Here is a 20,279-nt window from a genome sequence, read left to right as displayed (position 1 = left end):
CCAAGAGCACAGTGTCATCAGCAAAGAGCAGCTGTGACAACTCCCACCCTGTGTGTGATTCTTTATCTTTTAACTCCACGCCTCTTGCCAAGACCCTCGCATTTACTTCTCTTACAACCCCATCTATAAATATATTAAACAACCACGGTGACATCACACATCCTTGTCTAAGGCCTACTTTTACTGGGAAAAAAATTCCCTCTTTTCTACATACTCTAACTTGAGCCTCACTATCCTCGTAAAAACTCTTAACTGCTTTCAGTAACCTACCTCCTACACCATACACTTGCAACATCTGCCACATTGCCCCCCTATCCACCCTGTCATACGCCTTTTCCAAATCCATAAATGCCACAAAGACCTCTTTAGCCTTATCTAAATACTGTTCACTTATATGTTTCACTGTAAACACCTGGTCCACACACCCCCTACCTTTCCTAAAGCCTCCTTGTTCATCTGCTATCCTATTCTCCGTCTTACTCTTAATTCTTTCAATTATAACTCTACCATACACTTTACCAGGTACACTCAACAGACTTATCCCCCTATAATTTTTGCACTCTCTTTTATCCCCTTTGCCTTTATACAAAGGAACTATGCATGCTCTCTGCCAATATATATATATATATATATATATATATATATATATATATATATATATATATATATATATATATATATATATATATATATCCTAAACAATTTGCAAACAGGCGAATTTACATTATCTCTACGTCTACAGCATGACGAGAACCTGCAAACTCTGCATCGGAGTCCACAGTACTTTACCACAGAGCCATGGTAAAGTTATATGGATTCTGATATGATATGTTTAGAATTCGCAGGACAGGCGAAATATTCGCAAACACTAATCTCAGGTCGAAAGAGACTCGAACCTATGAACATTGGAACAAGGTATGCAGTGCTCTACTCACCGTACCACACTTGGCACCGTACCACCTTGGCACCCAACCAACGCTAGACGTTTCGGTCCAAGGCAGCCAGCATTCAGGCAGGTGGTGTTAGCTATTTCATCTCATCCCCTGCATGCATTGACCGACGAGAGATTTTTTCAAGGTGTGGGCAGTGATGCCTCACCTGTGTGATGTTGCTGTATGGACTGTTGGAACTAAGGTAGTGGTACGGTGATGGTGGTGATGCCTCACCTGTCTGATGTTGGTGTATGGACTGTTGGAACAAAGGCAGTGGTACGATGATGGCGATGAAGCCTCATCTCTGTGATGTTATTGTATGGACTGTTGGAACAAAGGTAGTGGTACGATGATGGCGGTGATGCCTCACCTGTATGATGTTATTGTATGGACTGTTGGAACAAAGATAGTGGTACGATGATGGCGATGAAGCCTCACCTGTGTGATATTGTATGGACTGTTGGAACAAAGGTAGTGGTACGATGATGGCGGTGATGCCTCACTATTTCTAGGTTATGAATAGTGATCCTTTGTGTGTTGTTATTCTCCATGACCCACATGTTTTATTTATTTTTTTTTGGGGGGGGGGATCAACAAGTGGGGTGGTTAAAGGGTTCTTTGGAATGACGGTGTAGGTGAAGGTCTGGGAGGCCCGCCTTTTGAGGGGTCAATGGAGATGACTCGAGTGTGTTTTTTAAGGTCATAGTCCCACTGATTAATTTTATATGTGCCTTATAACCCAGTCTTGAAGTCTGGTAATTTTCTCTCCCGTGTTCTCTAAGTTCTCCTAGTGGTGTGTTTTGCATAGTCAATTTTGCTGATTATATGTTGCTGTGAGACGCAGAGTTGCTATTGTATTTTCTATTTGTTTTAATATGTTTTGCCCTGTTTCTGAAGACTGTTTATATATTTTTATGAAATGCATGTATATTTTTACAAGCAGAGTGTGTACTAATACACAGACTTTCTCCATTTATCGTAAGTTTCCTTGTATATATTTATTGTGTAAACCTTTTATATAATATGTACAGAGGTACCACAGTGCATGACTGTGGCTCATTTGGCTTAAAACCTGATCACTTACATGAAACGAGTTTCACACGACTGCGGATTTGCAATGCTCATTGTAAAGATAAGCTTTCCATTAATGCATTTTATTTATTATTAGTATTAAAGATTCGTCGGTATTCTCCCGGCCCGGGCCTTGTCCAAGTGGTGGCCCGGCCTTGGCTCCCTCTTTAGGGAGTGTCTGAGACCTAAGTCTCCCATGGGAGGAGGCACAAGTACCTCCTCATCTTTGGGACCAACTGTCCCCAGGCCTAGCCACAAGCTAGGCCTCTCTGGTCTGCCATCCCCGCCCCAAGGGGGCAAATGGGAATGACAGTCTTATGAGCTAAAGGCTCGGGCTCAGGCACCTACCCTAGAAGGGTTAGGCATGGTGTCGATCAATGCATGTTATTATTCCCGGTCAGTCAGTGTGGCCAGGACAGGAGTAGATGAGGTGTGTTAAGTTCAGTACGAGACGGGCCGTGACGTTAGTGTCAGTAGGTGGGTTGGTAAGCTTTTTAGTGTATACTATAGGATATTTTGTGCTTAAGTGCTCTCATATTTATCAGTGACCCTAGTATGCAGAGGCCTGTATAAGTTTTGCGAGAGTACTGTATGGTGTTTCTGCCGGCTGGCAGGACGACTAGCCGAAAGGGAAGGGAAGAGGGGGTGTCATGGAGCCTTCATGTTTATAAAGGTGTAAATATTGTTTACTCATTAGTAGCAGTGTGCTAGTGAGTGTAATGTGAACTGGAGTACATATATATATATATATATATATATATATATATATATATATATATATATATATATATATATATATATACATTTGTATAGGTGAGGTTTTCGTCCTTCCTTATACTACACTGACAGTTTACACTCATGCTTCATAATTTGTTTAAAGGTACATAATTTAAATGCCCCTAGACAGCAGATTGAGCAGCCATTTAGGAGCTAGGACATTTTATTTAAGAAACTGGGTCGGGAGTTACCTAGCACGCTAAGGTGCGGTATTTTTTTTTTTTTTTTTTTTTTGCGTTTGACGATGTTACTCAAGCGGACAGGCGTGTAGATGATAAGTTTCTTACGGTTCTCGTGTTATAGAACAAACAATCTTCCTCGGCCAATTGTATACTAAGCGCAGTAGCATTATCTTTCACGATCTGCAATTCCAACAAAGTGTACAGACAGTATCGTCCATCCTCGAAGCTGCTTTCTGTAATTCCCAAGTATGTTGTCCAATTTACATTTGACGGCCGAGAGCTCCCGCTCGTAGTCAGTTTAGCAAGTAATAGATGAATTGTGCGGATTGTTGTATGTGCTCCTTTCCTATGCGTAATATTTGCATTAATATACTTGTTTTCTCAAGTTTACATATGCTGGTTCGGGTTATCAACTTTCACCCGGTAAATTTATCTCTCATTCAGTTTTCGTAAATAAAAAATTTGAGGTGCTCTCTTGTGAGACTGGTATTTCAGCGTTAAATGTCTTTCTTTACTACTACTACTCCTCTTCCCTTCATCCCTATTACTTTCCTTTCTCTGTTACCTTTTTCATAAAATCTACACCTTTTCTGACTCTATAGGTGATAACTGTGAAGGTAGAGCCGCCGCCTTCTACTCCTGGGCCTTCTTTGATTCCTCCTTCCTGCTCCCCACGATAACACTTCCTTGCTACTCCCTCCCCCTTTCTCAGTCCATCCTTTCTTTATACTCCATTTTCTTCCACTTCCGCATTTTCCGTGTTTCTTCTCTCCCAAACCATACCATTTTCGGGGCTTGAACCCGCGGTCAGAGAGTCATAAAATTCCAGACCGACTCGTTAGTCACTGGGTGTTACGGTTCGAATCTTTATCTTTAGCCAGGTTAGTGCACTCCGTAACAATACACTTCATAGAATGAGAAGATACTTCCAAACTTAGAAATGTAATGCACAACTAATAATTACTCAGTCTTTTCTAATAGTTCAGCTATCAAAACTTTGGGGGCCCAGTCCCTGGACCCATTACGTACCTCTGTAATCTGTAAATACCTTTGTAACTTGTCATGATTGTGACCAGACCTACCTGGAGTTCATTACCTTTGTAAATTGTGAGTTCATTACCTCTGTAACTTGCTCAGCTATCAAAACTTTGGAGTCCAGTCCCTGGACTAATTATGCACCTCTGTAATCTTTTGACTATCGCCCACAGGATGGGTATGGGGTGCATAATAAACTTATTAAACTAACTAACTTTTCTAATTTCTTTTTATTAAAAGCTTAAATACTTCTTAGATATTCATAAATATCTATTAAATATCACTTCGTCAGAAACTTTCATTCACATAAGAAACCACTTAAATATAATGTACATCAATATGGTCACTACACTTGTTAAATGATCAGAGGAATATTACTGCTGCCTCAATAATAACATTACTTGTACGCGAGTATATACATTGAGAATGGACACCTTCACTGAGTAACTCCCTGGCATAAGGAATATATCACTTAAAGTTCTAAACTTGACACATGCCGTCACATCGTAAACTGAAGGTAACAGTATATAACTGTCCGCAGACTTCATTTCAGAATAAACCTCAAGCTGGTTCAGGAGTTTCTACAACACAATTCTCTATCCAAGCGAGAATAAGGTGGAGTACTGGAGGGGTAGCTCAGTCAATGCTCACTGAGTCGGCAGAGAGAGCGAACTGAATTAACACAGTTAATCCCTACATGACATCAACTCTCCAAAGGGGAGAGGGAAGAGTAGGCTAAACTACCCTCCAAGGACATACCTTGTTTCAACTCTTAGCCAGCTGTTACCTACCTACCCAACACATTACTCAAAATACAAATATATATATACACATCATACCCGGGTATATTCCGAAACCAGATAATAGTGGAATCTGTAATTTAGCTAATATTAAAGAAACCCCGAGTATAATATTAAGTGGGTAATACATATATAAATTAATCTCATTTTTTTTTATATTTTATTTAAAACCAACAATAGACAATAGACAAAAGGAAAAACCCTAAAGATGACAATATATGAACAATAACTGAAAAAACGTTACATTAGATATTGAAACATTAACGAATAACATTACAATATAACAAATATGACCACTATTACCTACATATAAAATCAGATACCGAAGCTTAAAACTGTCCTATACTAGCTACATGTGGATAAGTTAACTTTCGCAAAAACATGCAAACCTATATTAACTCTTCCTCAAATTAATCATCCTTGCTCTTAATTTACACTAGAATAATAAAATACAAGTATACTTTCATTATGTCGTTACAGACTAAATTCCTTCTGCTCTGGACACGGAAAGAAATATAGGATAATTAACCACTGATGTCAAGAACACATCCAAGCGAAACCTACACCGACCATACAGGTCCTTGAGAACTGCACGGTCCGCGCAGCTGCTCGCCCAGGTGTGCACATGTACATTACACATCGTACCTACAATTAGATTCAGCTCAACATTTTTCAATAATGCCATTCGTAGAAACATTCTACCCAATTTGCATAATAAAGAGCAGTTCGAATCAAAGAACATTCCACAATTATCATAAATTTACCCTAACCTAAGCCTAGTATTTCATCTGTATTATAAATGTCTAATCAACACGAAAATTTTACCACATACCTCTAACCATATTTGTTGGTGTACATGATACAACCTTGTATTACCATAAAGAGTATATAAAGTATATAAAGTATATAAAGTATGTAGTCTAATTGAACACAATCACTTACAACGTCAGTTATAATATTACGTCAACTCAACCACGAATAACTTCATCCAATTCTTACAACTTCAAGGGTTCGTAAAACTCTTAAACTACATACATAGTATTGCCACCATCTAGACAAATTAAAAAGAAAAACAATACTCAAATATATCAAAACACACTATGCTTCTATTGGCACCACATCAATTGTGCTTATAAAAATACAGTGTAAATTAAACTGAAACATAAAAAGCCATTTTGACATTTACACATTGTATCAAAATCATAAATGCGCATAGAAAATATGTATTGAATATCATTGAAAATGTTCATGAGAAAAACCATTAAAGGTATATACAAGAAAGTAAACATACATACAATACATACATATACATATATATACATATATATATATATACATATATATATATATATATATATATATACATATATATATATATATATATATATATTATATATATATATATATATACATATATACATATACACACATATATACATACATACATATACACATACACACATGCATACATACATACACATACATACATACACAAATACACACACACATACAACACATGCATATATATACACACATACATAGTTATAAGTCGACAATTCCAAATATAACTGTATTGTACTTGAAACACTCGGAACAAATAATGTTAAAATTGCACCCCGGACATACCTCATATAACATTCATCAAACTCATCACGCTACCGCCCATTCTAGGAAACCAGCCCATTTCATCCCCCTTACCTGCCTTTCAACTCCCGTAAATCCCGTAAAGTGAAATTCCTATAACCCTCACTTAAATCCCTCTCCCATCTCCCCCCATACACCTCCTTATTTCTACACTTTGTCCTAATGCATTAATTCTTTCACATACGTTCGCTCCTCTCATAGCCCAAGACATATAAATATAATCTGTAATTATATACCCTACCGCATTCTCTACCATCTGATTCACCCCACCTATGTCTAAGCTTAAAACCCTTAACACCTGCAACCCCCCCCCCCCTCCCAATAACCTTATTACCTTACCCAACCAAACCCTTACTAGTTCAATACATTCGCAAAAATACACTATATGGAAAACAGTCTCCCATCCACCACAAGCCTTGCATATCCCATCCTCCCGTATTCTCTTATGGAATAAAACCATTCCAGACGGTAAGATCCCATGTAAAAATCTATACATTACTTCTCGTACTTTAGGTTTTAAACGTAATTTGTTCAAACGCCCCCAGATATTACGCCAATCATACATCGGATAAACCCCTTGTACCACCGCTACCACTGCCTTACCTTCCACCCCATCAAGGTTTCCCAATTTAATATGTTAAGGATCGTTCATGTTTATGATGACCCGTAACATTGCCTCACCGATTATGAACTCCCTACCCACCCACCACCGTTGCATGTCCTGACGCATCTTATGAAGTCCGCCTTCCCTCGCCCCCCCCCCCCCTCCCGCTTATAACTACCTTTCAAATACACACTCATAATCCTCTTTTCAACAGCTATAAGACCCAGCCCTCCTCGGCCAACCGGGAGTGTGACAACCGTTCTACCTAACCATTCGCTTCCAGTACCCCAAATGAATCTAAAAACGCGCTTTTGTAACCTTTGTATCTCACTACGAAGTATCGGATATATTGCTGCTACATGCCAAAGTTTACTATATAATAGGACATTCGTTGTAATTACTCTTTGATGCAAAGTTAAGTGTGCAGCTCGTAAACCACTGAGGCGCTTCAGTACACCATCTACAATACGCACTGAATTTATTTGTTGTGCTAACTTGATATCAGTTACATAAACGATCCCACATATCAGTAATTGGTCCACCTTTTTCCACCTTTCAACTACTTCACATTCCTCACTTAACCCATCCTCAAGATCCATATACTTCGTTTTCTCCTTATTAATTGACATGCCAGAAGCCTTTTCAAAAACATTTACTAACTTTTCCACCCGAGGCAAATCCCTGTTACCACTTGCTAAAATCGTTGTCATCAACATATCCAACAATGCCAGCCACCCCACCCCTTTCGTCACCAACCCCATTTGCTGCCAATAAGACCCTAATTCCTCTATAAAAGGGATCCTGTAAACACGCAAAAAATATTTGTGAAAGGGGACAACCTTGACGTAGACCCCTTCTCATCTGAATTTGTTCTCCTAACCTTCCATTTACCTGCACCAGCAAGGATGCATCTTGATACATTAATTTGGCCCATGATATAATTTCCTCTCCAAACCCCTGCCATCTCATAATCTTCCATAACGCTTCCCGTTCTACACTATCATATGCCGCCTCCCAATCTATAGCCAACACCCCCCCCCCCACTCCCAATTTTACTCTTTCTTCAATAAAACTTCTAATCAAACCATGCCCGTCATACATAGACCTTCCCGGCACCCCATATTGTCCCTTATCAATCACTTTACTCAGGACCTTTTTTATTCTGTTAGCTAAAATTCTTGCAAAAATCTTATAATCACCACACAATAACGAAATAGCACGATAGTCTTTGACTGTTAATGGCTCACCTTTAGGCACTAAAACGACCACAGCCATCCGTTGCTGTGCCCCTAAAACCCGATCCCGTTTAAGGATATTGAATAATCTTACCAAAAATTCTTTTAAAACGCTCCAATTTTGGAGATAAAAGTCACTGGGCAACCCATCAATTCCTGGTGCCTTACCTAATTGCGCCCCGGATAAAGTTTCCCATGTCTCGCACTCCGTTATCGGCCCTTCCAAAACGAATCGATCATGCTCTGTCAACTCACACTGCACAAACCTTCCAATTGACTGTAATGCTATTTCACTTATTCCCACACTTTGCGTTTTCAACTTAACCCAAGCATCAATATACCCACTCATACCCTCAGTCGTCGTCAACACCTGGTCCACTTTATACCCTTGCATACCTACCTGAACATTCAACCCCATTAACTCCATTGACTCCGCAACACACACGCCGACGGCCGATCTCCCCACAAAACCTCCTCAATCCCGCCCTTAAGCCTTTCCCCATCAAACCTCTCATTTTGTAAATTCCGGATATTTTCCTTCAAACTTTCAATTTCAATAACAGGATAATTAGCATTAATTTGTGCATAACAGTCGCGCAACTGCCCCTCTAAATATTTTTGAAAACCGTATTGTAACTGATTATATCTCTTCCCTCGATTAATATAATATTCCTTAATACGTTTTTTAGCTATTGTTTCCCACCAATTAACCATGGCAACATCCCCTGGTGCTTCTACCACTAAACGATCCCACATATGTCCAAAAGACAAAAGACTATCCTCTTCCTTTAATAACTTTACATTCAATTTCCAAAATGATGGACCCCTCCGAGGCACACCCTCAATATCCACATCTATTACCACTCCTCTATGATCCGAAAAAAAACACATCTATCACATTCACCCTCCGCACAGTAACCGCACAAGGCACGTACATTCGGTCCAACCTCGCCGCATAACCTCGTTTAATGAAGGTATGCTCTACCATCCCTCCCCCCCCACACACATCCTTTAACCCCACCCCGGTCAATATATCCCCCAATATACCCAAACAACACCCCGCACCTCTAGGCTCCACATCTTTACGACGTATCACGCAATTCCAATCTCCGCCTATTATTGCAACATTCGGTAAACCACGTAAAAAATAGACCAGCACGTCCCGAACAAATTTAGTTTTAATACTCACGTCACCCTCAGCCGGACCATATACACATACTAAACTAATGGGAACCCTACCCCAAGTTCCATCCACTCTAATTACCCTCCCCTCCCCCCCTTCACTACGCCTTACTATAAACGGGCTAGTTTCCTTTACCAAAATGGCAGCCCCACCTTTCAAACGTGTCGCATGTTCCATGTACACATTATAACCACTCATATCCAACTCATAACCAGGCCTAAAATTATGTTCCTGTAAGAATACCACATCCACACCAAGTCGCACCAAATACTCATTAAACCACTTAAGCTTCCTCTCAGCTCTCAACCCGTTAATATTTATAGTAAAACACTTGAATTCAACAAATGGGTTTTCCTTTTGTCCCCGGCATTGACTTTACCCCAGTTCGTTTTGCAACACCTCTGTCCCTCCCCCATTTGTTGGGAATCACCTTTGCAATCCCTTGATCCTTGGGTTCACCATTCCCTCTCTTCTGTACCTCCACCCAAGACTTTTTCCCAGGGCGTTGGGCAGGAGTTAGCACATCATCAGAATCCGATGATGCTGCAGTCCTCTTTCGTGTCCCGCCCTCCACCTGCATTTTGACATCTGAAGCACCATCCTGATGCACCTCCACCTCTACTGCATGCACCTTCAATCCTTTAGACTCTCTCGTCGACAAACCGTCATCTTCTGCCATACCATCATTCACAGCCGTCCCCAGAACTAAGCCTGGGTCTTCCACCTGATCTAGGACCGATTCCTCTAACAAGTCATTCAACGCCTTTACCAAAGACGCCGCCACTTCTTCACCCATATTAGATAGTCTCTCCTCAAAAACCTTATGTATGTCCAATGACTGAGATTCTCCTTGAAGCGTTACAATTGGCGATTCGAGCTCCTTTTCTTTGTCCACCTCCTCACTCCATGACAACCGTTGTTGGGGCGGTGTAGCAAGAGACTGTTCTCGCTCATCGCCTACCTCGTCCACTGGCTGCTGTTGCTGCTGTTGCCGTTGCTGTTGTGCCGGGTACCCACTTCGTTTCCCACACTGCGCCGCGATGTGGTCATATGACCCACATAGCCGACACGTACGTTGTTGCCCCGCATACGTTACATAGACTTGAGTCCGTAATTCTTTCAACACAATATATGAAGGAATAGGGTGTCGAAGAGTCATTTTAACTGTATACGCGCCTTCCAGCGCACCTGCATAGGGTCCAGTTGCCCATCTCCCTGCTGTGGCTACGTGAACCTTCCCATAAGTACGCAGTTCACTGGTAATATCAAAATCAGTCGCCTCAAAAGGCACATTCCTGATTTTCACCCAAGTGTAATGTCGAGATACATCATGAAGTCTCACCGACACAGCTGTATTAACCGGTATGATGGTCTCCTGATACTTGTCGACCACTGCCTCGTAGACTTGTGCAGACGTCATTTTAACGAAGATTCTTGTCATTCCATTTAATGCGACACCACATATCTCCTCATTTGCTATACCATAGGTATCGCGAATGATCGCTGGTAATAATAAATCCATGTTGGATCCTGTGACAGCACCACGGATCATCTCAATGCAGACAGTGTTGATTCTTCTTCTGCTATTCAGCGCCATGTTGGAGAAAATAAAGTTTCCACCAACCAACGCTAGGGGCAGCTCAATCAGGTAAACTGCGCAAAAACAAACTCAAAACAGGAGCGTCTGCGCAGCTCGTCCACACGGCTCGGAGGCGATGAGGACAATGCAATTTCTTTACAGTCTTCTATCCCAAGCCGTCACTATCAATCAATTCCTTCCCTCCGAAAGATGAAAGAATAGAATCTATTATAACTTTGTGAATTCTCATTTTACCGTAGTTTCTGAATATCGACCAAGAAATTTAAAAGTGCCTTGTGTAAAGCACTTTCTTCCCTGTGACATGAGCATAAAACGTCACGTTATCAAGCTGACTGCACTAAAGTCTACTTCAACTGCTTGCACTATTCGTTTCTCTCTACACTTCTTGCTTCCTCTCAATCTTCTGCCTTTGCTATGTAGTTCACTTGCCTTAATTTAAGCTTTCAGTGACCTCTTACCCACTACCTCTCAATCCTGACTTCATAGATTATTCACCTACATAGCCTCGACTTGACATTTTTTTTATTTAATGTGGACTTTTTTTTTTACGGTGGAATATTAGAGGATTTCGGGAAGAGCTTCAGGCTCTGATCTCCCAATTTTCTAGCTGCATGCATTTTCCTATAAGGAACTAACCTGGTCTAGTTTGTTGATCTTCCTGTCTCTAGCTACGTTCTTACACAAAAAAAAACGGAACGAAAGGGGTTTGATCCCATGATGAGTGAGTCGTAAAACTGCAACAGTATGATTCATCCAACTAAGTATATCTCTATTCACCATAAGAAGATTAGCACAGGACCCAATGTGACCACAAATGCAAGTTTTTACAGATAAATCTCCCGCCAACGTGGCCGGATGGCTTACTCACTGGCCTGGAGTATTACGACTCACTCGCCATGAATTCAAACCCCACCCGTTTCTTGGTTTGTTTGGAATCGTGTTATTACGATTTCCTGAGTTCTTATACAATGTGTCTCCCCATCCACAATTAAAAATAAAGTACACGCCTTATACGCACTAATGTTGCGCCATCCAATTTCTTTATTCAAATTTTGTTTCAATTTGGCTTGGTCAATGTTTATGTAAATAAATAGTGAACAATTTGTTCTTGATAACATTTGCTTTCTTAGCATTTGTTTTTCGATGCTTTGTTACTTCTTATCTCATCTTTACCTCAGCCACTTCATTTTGTTTGTAGGTGTTTGTCAGAACCATCACTTTCTTTGGTGTGACTCACATAGCGACTCTAACGATGACTATTTGGATTTTTCTTCTCCCATGTGGGTCCCTCACACTCGTCGTCCATCAAATATATATCTTTACCTATTCTCAACTTTGTAATTAACTCTGAGTGAGAGATGGTAAATATTCTCCTGCACGGAAGCCATTTCCCTATTTGTCCTTACATCCAAATCCAGTTCCTGACGTTATCGCAGCTCCCAATCTGAGAGTGTACATTGGAGTTATTTTATGCACTACACCTCTCTTCCTTCTCTCTCTGATACCCTCTCTAATGAAGAGTTACTATTTGATTGCTAAATATTTCGTAAATCCATGCCGTTATTTACCCGATAATGCTCGGGCCATTCATCTCAAACCTTCATGGAACCATCATCAGTACAATGGTACTAAACCTTTATGGAACCATCATCAGCACAATGGTACTAAACCTTTATGGAACCATCATCAGTACAATGGTACTAAACCTTCATGGAACCATCATCAGCACAATGGTACTAAACCTTTATGGAACCATCATCAGCACAATGGTACTAAACCTTCATGGAACCATCATCAGCACAATGGTACTAAACCTTCAAGGAACCATCATCAGCACAATGGTACTAAACCTTTATGGAACCATCATCAGCACAATGGTACTAAACCTTTATGGAACCATCATCAGCACAATGGTACTAAACCTTTATGGAACCATCATCAGCACAATGGTACTAAACCTTTATGGAACCATCATCAGCACAATGGTACTAAACCTTCAAGGAACCATCATCAGCACATTGGTACTAAACCTTTATGGAACCATCATCAGCACAATGGTACTAAACCTTCAAGGAACCATCATCAGCACAATGGTACTAAAGTTTGCCTTCCATTATTTAAATTATCAAGAGCCTGTGTTTGCCAAGTCATACGAGCTGCCAAGCTTATTGTTGGTGAGTTTGTTTCAGTTCCTAACATCACCACTTCTACGAGCAGAATATAAACAAGGTGCAGAAATCTGAGGAGAACTAATTATCAGAACATACTTCTCTTCTTTATATTACTGGTGCGGAATAAACAGATCGTATTGAAGTAACAAACGTTTCGTTTGTATTGGTTCCTCGTGGGTCGTATCTATCTCTTGCTCACCTTAAATCGAAACCTTTCTAGGAATGTACTTAATAGGGTTTTTACTTGTTGAATAAATGAACTTATTGATGTTCCATTTTACTGCTCTAGATTTTTCGTTTGCATTATGCAAGTTTTATTATGTTGCAGCTGGGCATGATGATATCAAACTTCTTTGTTCTAACTCCCTTACATCGGTCCTTCACTCAGTTATTTCTATTCGATGGGATTTGATCTTGCGACTTCATTTTATCTTTTCTTCTTTTGAAACCTTTATGTTTCAGCGTCTGAGTTCATCTCTTCACATTTTAGCAGTCTTGCAGTTAGCTTTATGCATTAAGCATCACATATCTTAGTCACTGAGAAGTTATCACATTTCAAATAACGACATTCAGAGAGGATCCTCAGAGTTTTAAGGTTTTCCGAAATACTCAACATTAGTGATTATAAGTTAACTTGTTTCTTTGAAATTAAAGTCCAGGCTATACCCAGGAATAAACACATCCTCAATAACGTTCATATGGCATTTTCTTTTATCAACAATTGTAAAATTAGGTATAAGCTGAAGAGACCTATAATAAAGATACATGTACGGTTCAATACATTTATTGCACTGTGTATATGTATTTATCTACATTCTGTCGGTATCATGATACCTTTTCTCCAGCCTGGATTACTGTTAGAGAAATGCCAATATTTTCACCATGAATACTTACCCACAACACACGAGGGAAGGACCAGTCTGATTACCACTAATGTTCTGTAGAATCAGTTCGGCAATTGTGGGCAACATATCTGGTATAGGTGGTACATCTCGCCCATGAGGCCACGACCGGACCTGTAACACCCTCATCATATGGGTTGCTTTCTGAAAATGGGGCTTTTATTAATTGAGAGACAATTTAAATTTTATTAATTGAGAGACAATTTAAATTTTATTAATTGAGAGACAATTTAAATTTTATTAATTGAGAGACAATTTAAATTTTATTAATTGAGAGACAATTTAAATTTTATTAATTGAGAGACAATTTAAATTTTATTAATTGAGAGACAATTTAAATTTTATTAATTGAGAGACAATTTAAATTTTATTAATTGAGAGACACTTTAAATTTTATTAATTGAGAGACAATTTAAATTTTATTAATTGAGAGACAATTTAAATTTTATTAATTGAGAGACAATTTAAATTTTATTAATTGAGAGACAATTTAAATTTTATTAATTGAGAGACAATTTAAATTTTATTAATTGAGAGACAATTTAAATTTTATTAATTGAGAGACAATTTAAATTTTATTAATTGAGAGACAATTTAAATTTTATTAATTGAGAGACAATTTAAATTTTATTAATTGAGAGACAATTTAATGTTATGATCATTAAAAAAAAGTGAGGTGGTAACATTAGTATGGTGAGTGAGCAACGGTGATACGTGTGAAAAAATCACCATCACAGTGAGTGAACAGAACTGATGGAAGGTATGGTGATTTCACCATCACACTAAGTGATGAAAGAGTTCCCCCGTGGATTGGTGACTATAGGTTTCACTTCACACGGCGAGTGTCCGTGTTCGATTCCCGGCGAGGGTAGAAACATTGGGTGTATTTCCTTTCACCGGTTCTCTATGTTTCTCGTCAGTAATAATGGGTACCTGGGTGTTAGTCGACTGGTGTGGGTCGCATCCTGGGACAAAAGTGATCTAATTTGCCCGAAATGCTCTGCATAACAAGCGGCTTTGTATATAGTAGTATGTCAGCCAGGTCTGTATACCTTTAACATGTACGTGTTGTAAATGAAGATATTATTATTATTATTATTATTATTATTATTATTATTATAGAAAGTATGGTGTTGACACCATAACAGTGGGTGAGCAGAAGAAACGGGTCTAGGGAGTCACAGTGAGTGTAGTGGAATTCACCATTTTCACAGCTGCTATCACACTTGATGTATATAGTGAGAGTAGTGATATCACAGTGCCAGTGTGATTGTGTGTGTAGTGAATCTTACAATGATTGTGGATCCAGAGACGTCACAAATATTATAGTGACTTCACTGCGTCAATATGGTACTGAGGGTCTAATACGCAGCATCACTAAGGGAATATACTAGAGAAAAATGCTAATTAAAAATTTAAACAAAAAACAAGGTTTAGAAAGATAATAGGAATAAGTAAACTAACACATAAGGTTAACGAGAGCTAAGATGATACTATAGCTTGCTAATATTATAATTACATGAAGATGTCGAATATCAACACTAATACTGATGCTACGTTATCGGAGCTTTCTGTAAGACTGTAGACGAGAGGGGTCACTGTGCGCGACAGGCTGTAGTGGAGGGGCCAGTGTGTGGCTGCTGACTGTAGTGGAGGGGCCAGTGTGTGGCTGCTGGCTGTAGTGGAGGGGCCAGTGTGTGGCTGCTGACTGTAGTGGAGGGGCCAGTGTGTGGCTGCTGGCTGTAGTGGAGGGGTCAGTGTGTGGCTGCTGGCTGTAGTGGAGGGGCCAGTGTGTGGCTGCTGGCTGTAGTGGAGGGGCCAGTTTGTGGCTGCTGGCTGTAGTGGAGGGGCCAGTGTGTGGCTGCTGGCTGTAGTGGAGGGGCCAATGTGTGGCTGCTGGCTGTAGTGGAGGGGCCAGTGTGTGGCTGCTGACTGTAGTGGAGGGGTCAGTGTGTAACTTCTGGCAGTAGTGGAGGGGTCAGTGTGTGGCTGCTGACTGTAGTGGAGGGGCCAGTGTGTGGCTGCTGGCTGTAGTGGAGGGGTCAGTGTGTGGCTGCTGGCTGTAGTGGAGGGGCCAGTGTGTGGCTGCTGGCTGTAGTGGAGGGGCCAGTTTGTGGCTGCTGGCTGTAGTGGAGGGGCCAGTGTGTGGCTGCTGGCTGTAGTGGAGGGGCCAATGTGTGGCTGCTGGCTGTAGTGGAGGGGCCAGTGTGTGGCTGCTGACTGTAGTGGAGGGGTCAGTGTGTAACTTCTGGCAGTAGTGGAGGGGTCAGTGTGTGGCTGCTAGCTGTAATGGAGGGGTCAGTGTGTGGCTGCTGGCTGTAGTGGAGGGGTCAGTGAGTGGCTGCTGGCTGTAGTGGTGGGGTCAGTGTGTGGCTGCTGGCTGTAGTGGAGGGGTCAGTGTGTGGCTGCTGGCTGTAGTGGAGGGGTCAGTGTGTGGCTGTTCGCTGTAGTGGAGGGGTCAGTGAGTGGCAGCTTGCTGTAGTGGAGGGGTCGGTGTGTAACTGCTGGCTGTAGTGGAGGGGTCAGTGTGTGGTTGCTAGCTGTAGTGGAGGAGTCAGTGTGTGGCTGCTGGCTGTAGTGGAGGGGTCAGTGTATGGCTGCTGGCTGTAGTGGTGGGGTCAGTGTGTGGCTGCTGGCTGTAGTGGAGGGGTCAGAGTGTGGCCGCTGGCAGTAGTGGAGGGGTCAGTGTGTGGCTGCTGGTTGTAGTGAAGGGGTCAGTGTGTGGCAGCTTGCTGTAGTGGAGGGGTCAGTGTGTAACTGCTGGCTGTAGTGGGGGGGTCAGTGTGTGGCTGCTAGCTGTAGTGGAGGGGTCAGTGTGTGGCTGCTGGCTGAAGTGGAGGGGTCAGTGTGTGGCTGCTGGCTGTAGTGGAGGGGTCAGTGGGTGGCTGCAAGCTGCAGCGGAGGGGTCAGTGTGTGGCTGCTTGCTGTAGTGTAGGGGTCAGTGTGTGGCTGCTGGCTGTAGTGGAGGGGTCAGTGTGTGGCTGCTGGCTCAAGTGGAGGGGTCAGTGTGTGGCTGCTGGCTGTAGTGGAGGGGTCAGTGTGTGCGTGCAAGCTGTAGTGGAGGGGTCAGTGTGTGGCTGCTGGCTGTAGTGGTGGGGTCACTGTGTGGCTGCTGGCTGTAGTGGAGGGGTCAGTGTGTGGCTGCTGGCAGTAGTGGAGGGGTCAGTGTGTGGCTGCTGGCTGTAGTGGAGGATCAGTGAGTGGCTGTGCAAGCTGTAGTGGAGGGGTCAGTGTGTGGCTGCTTGCTGCAGTGGAGGGGTCAGTGTGTGGCTGCTGGCTGTAGTGGTGGGGTCAGTGTGTGGCTGCTGGCTGTAGTGGAGGGGTCAGAGTGTGGCTGCTGGCAGTAGTGGAGGGGTCAGTGTGTGGCTGCTGGCTGTAGTGGAGGGGTCAGTGTGTGGCAGCTGGCTGTAGTGGAGGGGTCAGTGTGTAACTGCTGGCTGTAGTGGAGGGGTCGGTGTGTGGCTGCTAGCTGTAGTGGAGGGGTCAGTGTGTGGCTGCTGGCTGCAGTGGAGGGGTCAGTGTGTGGCTGCTGGCTGTAGTGGAGGGGTGAGTGTGTGGCTGCTTGCTGAAGTGGAGGGGTCAGTGTGTGGCTGCTGGCTGTAGTGGAGGGGTCAGTGTGTGGCTGCTGGCTGTAGTGGAGGGATCAGTGTGTGGCTGCTGGCAGTAGTGGAGGGGTCAGTGTGTGGCTGCTGGCTGTAGTGGAGGATCAGTGAGTGGCTGTGCAAGCTGTAGTGGAGGGGTCAGTGTGTGGCTGCTTGCTGCAGTGGAGGGGTCAGTGTGTGGCTGCTGGCTGTAGTGGTGGGGTCAGTGTGTGGCTGCTGGCTGTAGTGGAGGGGTCAGAGTGTGGCTGCTGGCAGTAGTGGAGGGGTCAGTGTGTGGCTGCTGGCTGTAGTGGAGGGGTCAGTGTGTGGCAGCTGGCTGTAGTGGAGGGGTCAGTGTGTAACTGCTGGCTGTAGTGGAGGGGTTCGGTGTGTGGCTGCTAGCTGTAGTGGAGGGGTCAGTGTGTGGCTGCTGGCTGCAGTGGAGGGGTCAGTGTGTGGCTGCTGGCTGTAGTGGAGGGGTGAGTGTGTGGCTGCTTGCTGAAGTGGAGGGGTCAGTGTGTGGCTGCTGGCTGTAGTGGAGGGGTCAGTGTGTGGCTGCTGGCTGTAGTGGAGGGATCAGTGTGTGGCTGCTGGCTGTAGTGGAGGGGTCAGTGTGTGGCTGCTGGCTGTAGTGGAGCGGTCAGTGTGTGGCTGCTGGCTGTAGTGGAGGGGTGAGTGCGTGGCTGCTGGCTGTAGTGGAGGGGTCAGTGTGTGGCAGCTGGCTGTAGTGGAGGGGTCAGTGTATGGCTGCTAGCTGTAGTGGTGGGGTCAGTGTGTGGCTGCTGGCTGTAGTGGAGGGGTCAGAGTGTGGCCGCTGGCTGTAGTGGAGGGGTCAGTGTGTGGCTGCTGGCAGTAGTGGAGGGGTCAGTGTGTGGCTGCTGGCTGTAGTGGAGGGGTCAGTGTGTGGCTGCTGGCTGTAGTGGAGGGGTCAGTGTGTGGCAGCTGGCTGTAGTGGAGGGGTCAGTGTGTAACTGCTGGCTGTAGTGGAGGGGTCAGTGTGTGGCTGCTAGCTGTAGTGGAGGGGTCAGTGTGTGGCTGCTGGCTGCAGTGGAGGGGTCAGTGTGTGGCTGCTGGCTGTAGTGGAGGGGTGAGTGTGTGGCTGCTTGCTGAAGTGGAGGGGTCAGTGTGTGGCTGCTGGCTGTAGTGGAGGGGTCAGTGTGTGGCTGCTGGCTGTAGTGGAGGGATCAGTGTGTGGCTGCTGGCTGTAGTGGAGGGGTCAGTGTGTGGCTGCTGGCTGTAGTGGAGCGGTCAGTGTGTGGCTGCTGGCTGTAGTGGAGGGGTGAGTGCGTGGCTGCTGGCTGTAGTGGAGGGGTCAGTGTGTGGCAGCTGGCTGTAGTGGAGGGGTCAGTGTATGGCTGCTGGCTGTAGTGGTGGGGTCAGTGTGTGGCTGCTGGCTGTAGTGGAGGGATCAGTGTGTGGCTGCTGGCTGTAGTGGAGGGGTCAGTGTGTGGCTGCTGGCTGTAGTGGAGCGGTCAGTGTGTGGCTGCTGGCTGTAGTGGAGGGGTGAGTGCGTGGCTGCTGGCTGTAGTGGAGGGGTCAGTGTGTGGCTGCTGGCTGTAGTGGAGGGGTCAGTGAGTGGCTGCAAGCTGTAGTGGAGGGGTCAGTGTGTGATCGCTTGCTGCAGTAGAGGGGTCAGTGTGTGGCTGCTGGCTGTAGTGGTGGGGTCAGTGTGTGGCTGCTGGCTGTAGTGGAGGGGTCAGAGTGTGGCTGCTGGCAGTAGTGGAGGGGTCAGTGTGTGGCTGCTGGCTGTAATGGAGGGGTCAGTGTGTGGCAGCTGGCTGTAGTGGAGGGGTCAGTGTGTAAATGCTGGCTGTAGTGGAGGGGTCAGAGTGTGGCTGCTAGCTGTAGTGGAGGGGTCAGTGTGTGGCTTCTGGCTGTAGTGGAGGGGTGAGTGTGTGGCTGCTGGCTGAAGTGGAAGGGTCAATGTGTGGCTGCTGGCTGTAGTGGAGGGGTCAGTGTGTGGCTGCTGGCTGTAGTGGAGGGATCAGTGTGTGGCTGCTGGCTGTAGTGGAGGGGTCAGTGTGTGGCTGCTGGCTGTAGTGGAGGGGTGAGTGCGTGGCTGCTGGCTGTAGTGGAGGGGTCAGTGTGTGGCAGCTGGCTGTAGTGGAGGGGTGAGTGCGTGGCTGCTGGCTGTAGTGGAGGGGTCAGTGTGTGGCAGCTGGCTGTAGTGGAGGGGTCAGTGTGAAACTGCTGGCCGTAGTGGAGGTGTCAGTGTGTGGCTGCTACCTGTAGTGGAGGGGTCAGTCTGTGGCTGCTGGCTGTAGTGGAGGGGTCAGTGTGTGGCTGCTGGCTGTAATGGAGGGGTCAGTGTGTGGCTGCTGGCTGTAGTGGAGGGGTCAGTGTGTGGCTGCTGGCTGTAGTGAAGGGGTCAGTGTGTGGCAGCTGGCTGTAGTGGAGGGGTCAGTGTGAAACTGCTGGCCGTAGTGGAGGTGTCAGTGTGTCGCTGCTAGCTGTAGTGGAGGGGTCAGTGTGTGGCTGCTGGCTGTAGTGGAGGGGTCAGTGTGTGGCTGCTGGCTGTAATGGAGGGGTCAGTGTGTGGCTGCTGGCTGTAGTGGAGGGGTC

The 20,279-nt window shown here is 44.2% G+C and overlaps 1 protein-coding gene across 3 annotated transcripts in view; it reads right to left on the bottom strand.

The window, feature by feature from the left end:
• The window catches only part of LOC138852893 (receptor-type tyrosine-protein phosphatase alpha-like), a 148,652-nt gene that overhangs the window by 52,311 nt on the left and 76,062 nt on the right, over positions 1 to 20,279 (bottom strand). For 2 of the 3 annotated variants that reach the window (XM_070086446.1, XM_070086447.1), the window contains exon 12: positions 14,129 to 14,280. In XM_070086446.1, the coding sequence (XP_069942547.1) occupies positions 14,129 to 14,280 (152 nt within the window). Of the gene's footprint in view, positions 1 to 14,119; positions 14,281 to 20,279 lie in introns of those variants that run through there. The other variant, XM_070086448.1, reaches the window with a different exon arrangement.

Source organism: Cherax quadricarinatus, chromosome 18, assembly GCF_038502225.1.
Source record: "Cherax quadricarinatus isolate ZL_2023a chromosome 18, ASM3850222v1, whole genome shotgun sequence".
Classification (NCBI taxonomy): domain Eukaryota; kingdom Metazoa; phylum Arthropoda; class Malacostraca; order Decapoda; family Parastacidae; genus Cherax; species Cherax quadricarinatus.
Note: the sequence above shows the minus strand (reverse complement) of the source record. Positions and strands in the feature narration are given on the sequence as shown.